The following is a 12,359-nucleotide window of genomic DNA, read 5'->3' as shown; positions in this document are numbered from 1 at the left end:
GCTTAGGAAGGCATGCCATATTTACCCTGTGGCTTCTAGTAGCCCTCTCAAATAGCTGGACATTCACATTTTACTTTGAAAACCAAGGATAGAAGGATAGAGGGAAAAACTCTAAAAAAGTTGATTGGATCCAAATATTATTAGATCTTGAATAACAGGCCCCCAGACATTTGAATTTTGTCATCTGGGAAATGGAAAAAACGAAGAAATGGTTTTTAACAGGGCCTTAGCCTTACCTTTTGATCATGCTGTTTCCCCACTCTGCCTAGAGTGACTTCCTTTTCCAAATCTTACCCATCCGTTATGGTCCAGCTCAAAAATAACCCCTTCACTCAGCATTCTGTGATTTCTATACCTGGATTTCCATGGCAGTTGGTCAGTACTTCCTTGGCACTTAGCACATTTCACTTTACATTTTAGTCACTTTATGTTCATGGCTCTGTCCCCTGCAGCACCATGAACAGGGACTTCCAAGGAGGAAAGAAATGCTTGTCGAATGAATGTATATTAAGAGCTCCTGAATGGAATGATTAATCTGGTTGCAGGATGAAGAATGTACCAGAGGTGGGTAGCCTAGAAACAGTGAAATGGGTTAAGAGGCTATTAAAAATTTTCAACCATAAGCTAGTGAGTGCTGAGCTAGGAAGCTGTCACTAGTTATTTAAAATAAAAAGGAAGGAATGAATATGTAACATATCACAGAGGAAGAATCTGAGTATTTTATTTGACTAGGGAAGAGAAAGACATGCAGGAAGTTGGAATTCTGGTCTATTAACCAATTTTGGGAATTTAGGGAGTCCTCCTGTGGAGTGAAGTGAAAAATTTGGATTTTCGATATGTTGCTGATGGAAACTATAATGGAACTGTCAGCTGTCAAGTGGGAACGACTCAACACTGGAAAAAGTTCTAAACGTAGACAAATTTAAGAGCCATTTGTATAGAAGTGAGATTGGAAATTACGGTGGTATACAAAATCTCTGAACAAGCCCTTTTGAGCAGTGAGAAGGGAGTGGAGGAATGACAGTAAGTAATGTCCATATTAACAAGAGAAATAGAGAAAAGGGAGGTTAAGTAGAGTACAAAGAATGAAAGGTTGGGGAGGCAGGAAGAGAAGCAGGGCGTTTGGAAACAAGAGTTTCCAGGAACAAACTCACATCCATCAGAGGGTGAGGAGTTAGTTACACTGGCAGGGCAATTGGGAGACCTTTAGCATGGGCAGGATCGAAAGCAGGATTTCAGAAAGGTGAAGCGAGAACGTGGGTGGAGACACCAAGCCTGGGATTACAAATGCTCCTTTGAAATGTGTCTGGCTCTAGAAGGAGGGAGAGGCTTACCAGAGGCTGGGAGCCAGAGCTGCAATCAAGAGGAAACAGGGTGGCCCCATATTTTGATGCCCCCCAAATTTAACTTTAGCCTCCTCCCTTCCCTACCAGGCACAAGACATTTCATTCTCTGTCTTTTCTGGTCTGTCCTCAAATTCACCAGAAGTGCCCCAGAATACTGACCTTTTAAAAACTACTGTTTCTGTTGAAAACATATCTGTCCTCCATCCCATTTCTTTGAAGTGGCATTTTCAAGTGTTCCACAAATATAGTTCCTCAAGATGCTGTATGAAAAAGGACCCACAGACTCTACCCTTTTTTATTGTTACTGTCAAAAACCTTTTGGTGGTTCCATGTTGGAGAAATTTTGTTCTAGGGTCTTGGTTGTGGATAATTAATCTGATAAATGCATACATGGTTGGTTTAATGATTATGAAAGGAAGATTAACCTTCTGATATTAAATATTTATAATTTACCAGACAATTCAGGAGAGAATCCAAAAGCAAGTTCAGTGTGGGAATTCAGCCTTATGGGTGACAAGTAGGGATAAAATTTTGGGCAGCAGTATCTTTTAGACCTCTCAAATCACACCATCCAAGTGCATGATGGCTACTCAATATTTGTATCACTTTTATATCCATCCACAGCTAAATGCTATATCCTTTTTTACTAGGGCTATTAGTCTGTTTTACTCTAAGTAAAAACTTCAAGCAGTTTTTCATCCAGCCTGAAGAATGGAAGGGAGGAGTACACACCGTAATGATATCTTACGTACTGCATTTTTACCTCCACAAATTCTTGTTACAGGTTACTTGAACCTTCACTTGACAATCAGTTGTGAAAATTGTATTTTTTTTGCCTCACTCACTTTGAAAAAGCCTTTTCTCAACTGCAAACTGAAAAGATTTCTTTTTTTTCTTTTTTTTTTTTTTTTCTGAAAAGATTTCTTAAAGAAGCAGTCCTTGCCCTTAGAGATACTCTTGGTCCTTATTTCTAGGGCTGGGTGATAATGGTTATAACCATCAGCTCCTGAGCTTGGCTACCTGGCTTCAGATCCTGGTTCCACCACTTGCCACTACCTCATATTGAGCAAGTTATTTAAACTCTAAATTATAATTTTTTCTGATTAATAATAATATATCAGTATCTTGGTTTATAGTGAAGATTGCACAAGATAATCTGTGTAAGGGTTTAACCCAGCGCTCACAATAAGCTCATCAGTAAATACAAGCTTTTATTTTCATTGTCCTTTTTTGAGGAGCAGCATTAGGGCTGTTGGGTACAAATCACACTTCCGTGGCACTCAGATATTTTATAATGGGAACACATTAACTCTTTGGCACAGTTTAGTCTAAATAACATTGGTTAAAGACTGGTCTCATGAAACGTGTATAAATCCAAGCTCTTGAAAGGATCTACAGGCATACTTTGACGTGACATATTAAAGAGGATCAGAAATTGCTGAATCATTTCCAGCCAAAGAAACCAATTTATAAAGACAGATTGCACCATGAAATTATCAAGTCTGTATTTTGACAGACTAATTTTTTTTTATAGAACCAAAAATGTCATCAATTAAGAGGAATGAAAAATTTCAGGAAAAGAGCTTGGATATCTATGAAGTGTTACAATACAAGGTTTCCTGCTCTATCTACACTTAAAGTTTCATTGTTTTCAGAACTTGCCTGATTATCTTCTGGGGGGCCAACTCTGCAGTTGAATTTGCCATGTAGCTGCTGGAAGTCTACTCCCACGGACAGCTAATCCATGGAAACCCATCATCCTCGGGCAGTTTGTGAGTTACACAGGCTGCCCTCTCCAGGACAATGCAGAGTTCAGCATGTATTACTCTCTTCTCTCTCCAAATCCCAAGAAAGACACCATCAGTACAGCCCACTCAGCTCTTGTCTTCTGCTCTCCACTTGATGTTGGCACTCTGCTCACTAGGGAGCTTTCCTCACTGGGCTGCTGCGAGCAGTGGTCTGGGCACGCACTGCTCCTCCCAGGACAGGCTTGGTCAGACTTAGCCTCGCTATTTGGGCTTTTCTATGTTTTCTGTAATGAGCAGTAGGGAAGGACTTTGTGTAGGGAAAGTTTTAAGATTGGAGAAAGCAACAGTCAATAAAGGACATAAAAGAGAAGGAATTGAAAGAACACACACACATCAACTAGACTTCAATTAAAAAAAAAGAACACACACGCACACACACACATACACATGAAGAATGTAGGAAACAGAAACCCAGAAGGACTTAATTGGTTTGCCCTCACTCAGTAATAAACAAATATGATAAAAATTATTAACACTTTTTCAGTATTTGTAATATGCTAGGCACTAAGTGCTTTTCATTCTTCACAGCAGCCCTATGAAAAAAATAAAATTATTAACCAAGTTTTATAGGTGAGGAACTTGTGGCATCAAGTAAAGTTAAATAACTTGCCCAAGGTTACACAGCTAGTAGGTGGTAGAACCAGGACTCAGACTCAAGCTGACTCATTACAAAGCTTTTATTCTGACTGCTTTGTTACTATAAAATGAAAAAGATATAACAATAATTTCTATCACACTTACTGAACAGATATTTCATGAAGTTTCTAAGTTCTAAATTGTAATAAAAACACTAGTAATTACTATTCATTCATATCTCCAAATACATAGTGAGAACTTACGAAGTGCCAGATTCCGTGTAAGTTATTTCGATAATGATTTCTTCTAATTGCTGTTGTTCATATTTTCTATCTAACTTTCTGGCAATTTCTGTTCTCTGTCTTGGCTCATAATAGGGAGTTATGATGGAGAAACTGTTCTGTGGAACAATAGCACAGAAAATGCTCACTATGTCCTTCACCCTGCTTATCAGCGGCTGCTAAAATCAAAATCGGGTGAGCGTTAAGTTTGCAACTAAAATAATGTGACTGAGTTCAGCCACAGTAAGCTGTTTGTTGTTTGTTCATGGACCTGCTGCAGCTTGCTCCTAAATTATAGATGATTGGCTATAAGCACAAGGGATTAGTGATATCGTTGTCTCGTCAAAGTGACTAAAAAGAACCTTGAGATTTACTTGGCTTAGCAAATTCTCCATGGCCTGCTGTTCCTTCTCTTTATGCTACATCAGCGTTTCTGAATTACTGACAGCAGGGAGCAGGCCTCTCATTTCTTTCTAGTTTATTTTTTGCCAATAAACCTCGCCAGATTGCCTTTGGCTGAACCTTGGGCACTCCTTGGTAGGAAAATGGGAACTCATGTTCACTTGATAGGCTGCTCAGGCTCAATCTAGAGCTTGTATTAAATATTACACCACCTGGAAATCTTAAATTATTTCTTGCTTTAGAAACCTGTGAGGAGCATGAGATGGGAGTAAATTGTATTTTATGGGAGTTTAGCATAGCAGATGAATATTTTACACTTAAGCAAAATGTCTTGACAATTGCCTTTCGCATTTTATTTTAGTTTCTTTAGATACTAAAGGTTTTTCCTTAGACTAATTTATTTGGGTAATGAATATGTCATTCCTCATGGCCCAGTGAGTTTCTGTTGTCTCAACTGGATAAACTCACAGAGGCTGAGTTAGACCTTATGAGAGGACTGGTCATCAGATACAGCTTTTGTGTGTATGTGTGAAAAGCTAAGGGAGTAATTTTTTAGGAGGAAGATGACTAACTTAAGAGATTTAGAGTTTACTTGGCTGCAGGCACAAAACTCTGACCTGCTTTATGTACAAAGAGCTAATCATGAGGGTTCATCTGAACCCTCCATGGAGAGGGTGGAATTCTGCCTCTTTGTCTGCCTTAGTCCTCAGGAGAGCACAGTCTTGTTCTGATAGCGAACCTAATTGTGGCTATGATTAAAAACAGCCAGACAGATAGGAAAGAAAAGCAGATGATGTCAAATTTATAAAAGACACAAGAGGCACTGCTATAGATTTCTTGCTTTGAAATTTTGAAGACACCTCTGTATAGGTTTTTCATAACTGTGTGCAGACTATTTATAGATTCTGAGATGAATATCCCCAGTTTTTATTAGTGTGGCTTGGAGATGATATCATTAGATAATTGAAGCACCATTAGGAATATCCTTTCCAGGGTAACTCACTAAAATAATATTGCTTAAGAATGATCATTGAAATACATTACATAGTCATATCTCATGTTCATCAAATTATTTGCAAGCTTAATATTAATGATTAATAAGCTGAAAATGCCATGATATTAAAATCACATTTGTCTTGAACATATCAGGATCTCTAAGGTGTTAGCTATAAAATGAAGTCCCTATTAATTCACATCAAGGGAAAACACAGTAAGCTTGTATGGAGTATGAGAAATAAAATGGAATCAAGCAATCCTTGAAGTTGGGGTTGAGGAAGTGAACAGCGAAGGCTCCGTGGATGTTGACTGGAAACCTATTGTGAGATTTGCTGGAGTCTTTGGAGGCTGTGATGGGGGTGAGCCTATTGTTTTTCATAAGTGTTTTGTTTGAAAAGCATATATCTGTTCATTAAGACACCTGGCTTCTCTCCATCTCAGATATAGAGCCTCAAAAGATTCCTGGTGCTGGGAAGAGCTGCCCCACCCACCCCACGGCTGACCAGGCTACTCTGGGAGCCCGTTCCTTTGAGACGGACACTGAGTGCAATAATGCTGTTATGAGGCTTTGCTTCCTTGAAGCAAGAAAAAGCATTGCAGCCACAGGTAAAATATATATTTATATTTTGACTGTAGACTGCTTTGATATATTGTCAAGTGTTGGAGCAGGGAACAATAAAGAAAGTTCAATCTAATCCGATCTAGGTCTTGTAGAGTTCGACTGCGTCTAGCGAACAGCCAGCACCAGGTCACAGGAAGCCACAGGCCATGGCAGACGAGGTTAGGATTCAGGAGGATGGGTCCGGGAGCAGGAGCTATTATATACAGTGCAAGTTATACAGTGCTGCGTATGTCAGGATCAGAGTGAGAAAAACTCTGGGCAACAATCAGAATTGGTGTTGTAGCCGTGGCGTAGAGATTTGGTAGGGTAGAAGGCACAGCAAGAAACATGTTCCAAATATATGAGCCAAAGCTTAGGTCTACATGGGGTAGAAGGGTTGAGTCTTGAGATGACCACACTGGCACTTATTATCAAAATGGGCTATGAGAAAATAGTGAGAAGCTTGGAGATTGGGGGCAATAGCAAAATTTGAAATAGCTGCTGCTAACTGCTGATCAAGAGAGCTGCCTGCTCTTTGTCTTAATTTTTTTGGTGGGGGGCTATGGGTAATGCCTTGGGTGTCTTTACCAACTACGAATCCTTTCCAGAATAAGTCAGAGTTCTGGTTAGAGCTTCTTCTAAGATGTATGCTAACATATGATTTACCATAGTTATTTGATATTATAATAGATTAAATAACTATTTGCTTAATTTCCCCTTGGTGTTCATTGGCTGTGTTAGTGTGGTGTTGATGCAGCCTACATGCTCCCAAAGTAAAAATCTGCTCCTGAGAACAATGCATAGTTTTGACCTTTCACCTAAAAAAGTAATTTTTTAATTTTAGAAATATTTTTCCTTAACATTAGGAATCTAGACATATATATGTTATATGATTGAAAGAAGAAACATATCTGAACCATGTTTTCCACATTCACTTTCTCATATTCAATTTGCAGACGGAAAATCTGCATGATTTTCTTATATAATTTTTCTGCATTAAAAGTCAATAAAGGTATACCCTTATAGAGTTTTAGAACCATTGTGAAATATTTAGAATAGACCTTGAAACAGTTAGATTCTAAAACTCTCTATTTTCCAGGACGCACTTATACGTACAAAATGAACTATGATCCTGAAATTGCTCTCAACACTAATTCTTCTTACTGTTATCAGTATTCCCAAATTGTTTCCACTGAAGCGGCTACATACCATTATTTCTACCTTGAACAGATACGATTGTTAATAGGCAGCACACTTGTGAAGCAAATTGGAAGTCTTCTACAGATTTATCAAATAATAATAGGAACTTTGCCACAGAAGAATAATTTAGGTAAAGTGCTTCTACAAGCATATAAAAATGGAAAATGAAAAAGTTAGTTCTAGGCCTATGAACCAAGAAAGTGTTCCATAAGGACTTACAATGAATTCTTGATGAAAGATTAAAACACAAGCTCATAAGTAGAATTCAAAGCATACAGCTACATAGAGGAATCAATAGCTATGCTGCTATAACTACGTATATGCATCCAGCTCTGTGCAAGAGGAATTTTACTTCTTTGGTATACGTGTCCAATGGGTAATTAAGAAAGATGTGTTTGGAATATTGGATATATTTGGATGTGTTTGGATAATTGGAATATTATCATAATGTTGAAATTAGTATTTTTGAAGTAACAGATTACTTCTATCAAAATTGAAAACCCAAATAATATCAAAATAATGAATGAAGTAGTGGTAACTAGATTTAATGGAACATCTTACACATCCTATCTCATTTAATATTCAACAAAAACCAGTGAAGGTATCATAGGGCTTTTTCCAGTTTATATTTGAGAGAATCAGAGTGCTGGTAGTTGATTTTGGGGCTACTCACCTCTCCAACATCCATATGCTTCCTACAGGGCAAACCAGTGAGGAAGATGTTTCTTGTGTTTGTAGTTTCCTAATTAGGGGTTCTCTTACATATTAGGGGGAGCCAACCTGGTGTCATGTGGAGGATCTGGGTATGTCAGGTTCTGGGATACATTTAAGAAGCACATTCTGGCTGAATTTTTGGCTCATAATGTTGTTGGTTCCATTATTGTGTCTACTGATAAGTCAAATTGATACCTCGCCGCAGGAGATCTTGAGGGGTGTTTGAAAATCTGGAATACAGAGGTACATTGAAAAAATTCTAACATTATCTTTATTATTTTTGATTGCCTTTTGTTGCAGATAACTATGAATCAGGTCTTGTCTGTTTTCTAGATAAAGGAAGACACAATCAATCTGAGTATTTTAAAGAAAACATATGTATTGATCAGACTTTTCTTAAATAATTCATGGGGAAAAACAGATTTTTCTCAATATTGAAAATCCTCTGTTAATATATCGTCAAGTCAATCCCCCAATTTAGGAATGCAGTGTTGTCAGTAATGTACCACGCATTGTTTGAGAATAAACAGTTAAGATATGCCTTATTTGAAATGAGACCGTAAACATAATTTAATAGAGTCCTGGCCTTTCATCTAACATTATTGCCATCCTGAGTTAGTTTGGGATTTTTGTGTCACTGATTACCTGCTCAATTTTCTAATAATACTATAAAATAGTATAATATGTGATGACCTATATACATGATAAAGTTCATCAATTTCATCAAATAGCTGATTTTACTGTTGATTTTTTTTCTTTCCATCCTCCCCCTTCCCCTCCTTTCTTTCTTTCCACTTCTCAAGTTAGTTAAATCAGTTAGAAACCTTTTTTTGAATGTTAATACCATTTTCCTAACCTCTGTTATCATGAGCTGTTCTTTTGCATTTGTATCACAGATTGCTGTTCCCAAATGTACCTTTTTCAATTTCCGTATCAGACTTTAAAAAAAAGTGTTCCATCACTGCAATCATTTAGTATTTGGACATTTTAGAATTCTGGCATTTCTGTTCATTCAGGAGTACTGTCTTAATTCCAGTAAGAACAAACTCACAGAGGCCCCAACTCTGATAAGATCGTTCCGACCTCATGAAGACTGGATAAGTTCCTTAGAGATGTGTGAGCCGGGCGGCCGCTAATTGGTTCTCTCTGCCTCTGCAGACCGCAGCATTTGTGTGACTGATGTCTGTGGTGCTCCTGTCCAGATCTTTGGTCAGGTAGAAATATCGTTTTTTTATTATTCTAATATTTACTTGACATTTATTATGAGCTAGGCCTGATTTCCATTTGAATCTCATCGGCCATTAAAGTTCATTAGTCATGAAAGCACTGGCTTCCATTTCTGGAACTGTAGCTCCAGGCCTCCCTTATTAACCAAGGCAGTTCCATCAAGTGGTGGACACTGGAGACATGAAAAGTTTGGGGACTCTACGCAGCTCAAAATGTACCAGGATTTCTGAGAAAAATTTCTCCTCCAAAATAAGTGGATCCCTTCAATTTCAAAATTTAGTAGAAACATACTACAATGTGGAAAAATTTACTGCATTACTATTAAACAGATAGATGACTATGACAGCCAAGTAATAATCAGGTAATAATCAAATATAGAAAATTTTAGAAAAAAAACAAACTTTTCTGTTCATTGTCTGATTTATTCCTGCCTAAATAACAATTGCTAATGTTTGCTGAGTTTCTCCTGTTCTAAGGTCTCTACATGAATAATTTCATGTAATCTTCACAATTGCCCATCCCATGAGGGAGGAATGCTCATTATTCCCATTTTATAGATGAGGAAACAGAGGCACAGAGAGTTTGAATAAATTGCCTGGGCTCACAGAAGCTAATAAGTGGTAGAGTTTGGCGTTTGACTCAAGCTGGCTCATCTCAGAGCTCATGCTTTTAACCCCTTCCTCCCATGAAACTAAGCTCTGATTTATACCTGCTTATAAAAAAATAGAAGAAAGAAAATATTAATTGTCTCACATTTCTTTTCTTTTTTCCGTTTATTTTCATGGGAACTCAGCTCCTGTTCCCTTTGTACTTTGGGGGACAAAATATCAACCCGATCTGTTTCAACCAGCACTGTTCAGACATGGTGGTGTGAGCATACCCTGGAACCTCAGTTTCTATCTGGCCGGTTGACTTGGCCCTATTCAGCAGCCTCAGGTGCCACTCTCATGCCCTAAGTATGGCGATTCTCTTCATGCTGGAAGACAAAGTCTGTCGTTGCTCCCTTTGTGAGGTCGGCTTGAGGATATCAACCTGTGCTGACAGAATTCTGTACAGCCCTTTAGGACATGGAGGGTGATGGTAAATCAGAAAATGATGGTAAATTGGGCAGGTGGACCGTTTTGGGCTGGGTAATGCGGAAGTCTCCAAGAGCTGTACAGCCTCTTCTGCTCTGTAAATAAGGCAAGTGCTAGACTTTTCTCAGGAAAAAGAGTGTCTGGGTGGGAACTCAAATCAGTGTGTGGGCAGGTGTGATGAGACAGCGTGGGGCAAAGCTGGCATTCTGAACATGAAAGGAGCTGAACAGCTGCTTCTGGCAGTTGGAGAAGTTAATGCAATGCTGACATTGTTATATGGCCATGCCACATGGGCTCTGGTGAGATGAGGTGCAGAAAAAAAGAGTGTCTTCAAGCGGGTGTTATCTGGAGTATAAGTCCTTTAGATGGCGCTGAAGCAAGAAATAGGGCTGTTCTAGGTATGGGTGCCATATAAACTGTGTCCACCAAACACAATCTGTACTGCAATTTTATTTTAATTAAGAAATATGTGCTAGTAAAACTGTTCATTTTATACCCTTGATAGTTTTCCATAGTTATTTTGTAAAGTCTTTTTTTTTTGAATTTTATTTTTTTTTATACAGCATGTTCTTTTTAGTTATCCATTTTATATATATTAGTGTATATATATCAATCAAAATCTCCCAATTCATCCCATCACCGCCCCCCGCCCCTGCCACTTTCCCCCCTTGGTGTCCATACGTTTGTTCTCTACATCTGTGTCTCTATTTCTGCCCTGCACACTGGTTCTTCTGTCCCATTTTTCTAGGTTCCACGTATATGCGTTAATATACGATATTTGTTTTTCCCTTTCTGACTTACTTCACTCTGTATGACAGTCTCTAGGTCCATCCACATCTCTACTTTTGTATTTCAAAGGACTCAGCCTCAGATAGCCTGCGTGAAAATAGTTTGGTTTTTTTCCCTTCTGTTCGAGATAGGAAAAGAGCCACCAGAGCTGGGTAGTTTTAGAAAATAAAGGCGGGCAAAGCGGGGGACAGCTGGGTTTTCTAGTCCCTTCTGCTTGAGCTTTAAATTTTTTTTAAGAACCCGCTTTTGTCAAGCTGTCTTGGATATGGGTGCTGCTAGTTCCAAGGGCCACGGGAGGCAGTGGGAGGGGAGGGCAATGGAGAGGAGGGGAGGAAGAAAGAGAGAAAATTAGCAGATACTGGAAAGAAGCAACAGTGAATGTCCTTCTCATAGTGTGAGAAGAGACACCCTTTCACAGAAAGAACAGAAAGATATGGGAGACACACGGAAATACAGAGATAAGAAGAGACTCAATTCTTAAATATAGCTAGGATCAGAGCAATTTTTCCTGAACCAGTTTGATTTGTACAGTGTAGTGACTTTTGACCTACATTTGAATGTTGCATTTGTCTTTTCGTGGAATTAATTCTGTTCTAGCAGTTACAAAAACAAAAGGAAAAGCAACCATGTATTTCAATTTCCTACACTAAGCCTTCATTTTCCAATCACATTCAGTCTGATTAAAGTATTCAAAATTTAGTGCAGTGTGATTCAGTATATTTCAAAAAAGAAGTTTTTTTAAAAAAATAACTGTGAATCAGTTTTATAACATAGCTATTGATCTGAGGTTGGTTTTCAAGTTAGATTTTTAAAAGTATGTGGTGTGCTATGTCTATTTCTAGAGTTGGAGAGATAGGGGTAGGGATGGTTTATCTGTGGAGATACATTTATCCCAGGAAACTGTCAGATGACTGTGGTATAAAAAGAAATTAGATGATGCTTGTGCTTCTTCAGTGTCCATCTCAGCACTAACCACTGTTGTGTTGGGCAGAGTGTGTACTAGCACCCCTCCTCAGCTGATTGCTTTGATGGCCAGTGACTTTGATTGAGCCTATTCACCCAGTGTTTAAAATTTGATTTAGTTGCCCACGTTTAAACATTAAGAGGTTTCACATAAGATCCAAATTTCTTGCTTCTCTTGGAAAAGAACATGTAATTCCCTGAGAGTAGCTATGGCCCCCTTTATGGAAAATGGGTTCCCTCTAAGTCGGTGTAATGCCACCGTTCTTTCCCTTTTGCCTATGAACACTGAGACTGACTTTCATTTGTTATTTATCATCTTATATGAGACTTGATTCATTCATTGACGCTGCCTTCCTGACCCCTGTAGGCATTTTACTTTG

The 12,359-nt window shown here is 38.4% G+C and overlaps 1 protein-coding gene across 1 annotated transcript in view; it reads left to right on the top strand.

The window, feature by feature from the left end:
- WDR49 (WD repeat domain 49) overlaps positions 1 to 12,359 on the top strand; it is a 149,285-nt gene that overhangs the window by 107,901 nt on the left and 29,025 nt on the right. Inside the window, 6 exon segments of the mRNA XM_068545639.1 lie at positions 2,022 to 2,071; positions 2,074 to 2,130; positions 4,108 to 4,206; positions 5,851 to 6,015; positions 7,980 to 8,167; positions 8,941 to 9,138. Coding sequence (XP_068401740.1) covers positions 2,022 to 2,071; positions 2,074 to 2,130; positions 4,108 to 4,206; positions 5,851 to 6,015; positions 7,980 to 8,167; positions 8,941 to 9,138 — 757 coding nt within the window.

This window comes from Eschrichtius robustus, chromosome 6 (genome assembly GCF_028021215.1).
Source record: "Eschrichtius robustus isolate mEscRob2 chromosome 6, mEscRob2.pri, whole genome shotgun sequence".
Taxonomy (NCBI): Eukaryota; Metazoa; Chordata; class Mammalia; order Artiodactyla; family Eschrichtiidae; genus Eschrichtius; species Eschrichtius robustus.
Note: the sequence above shows the minus strand (reverse complement) of the source record. Positions and strands in the feature narration are given on the sequence as shown.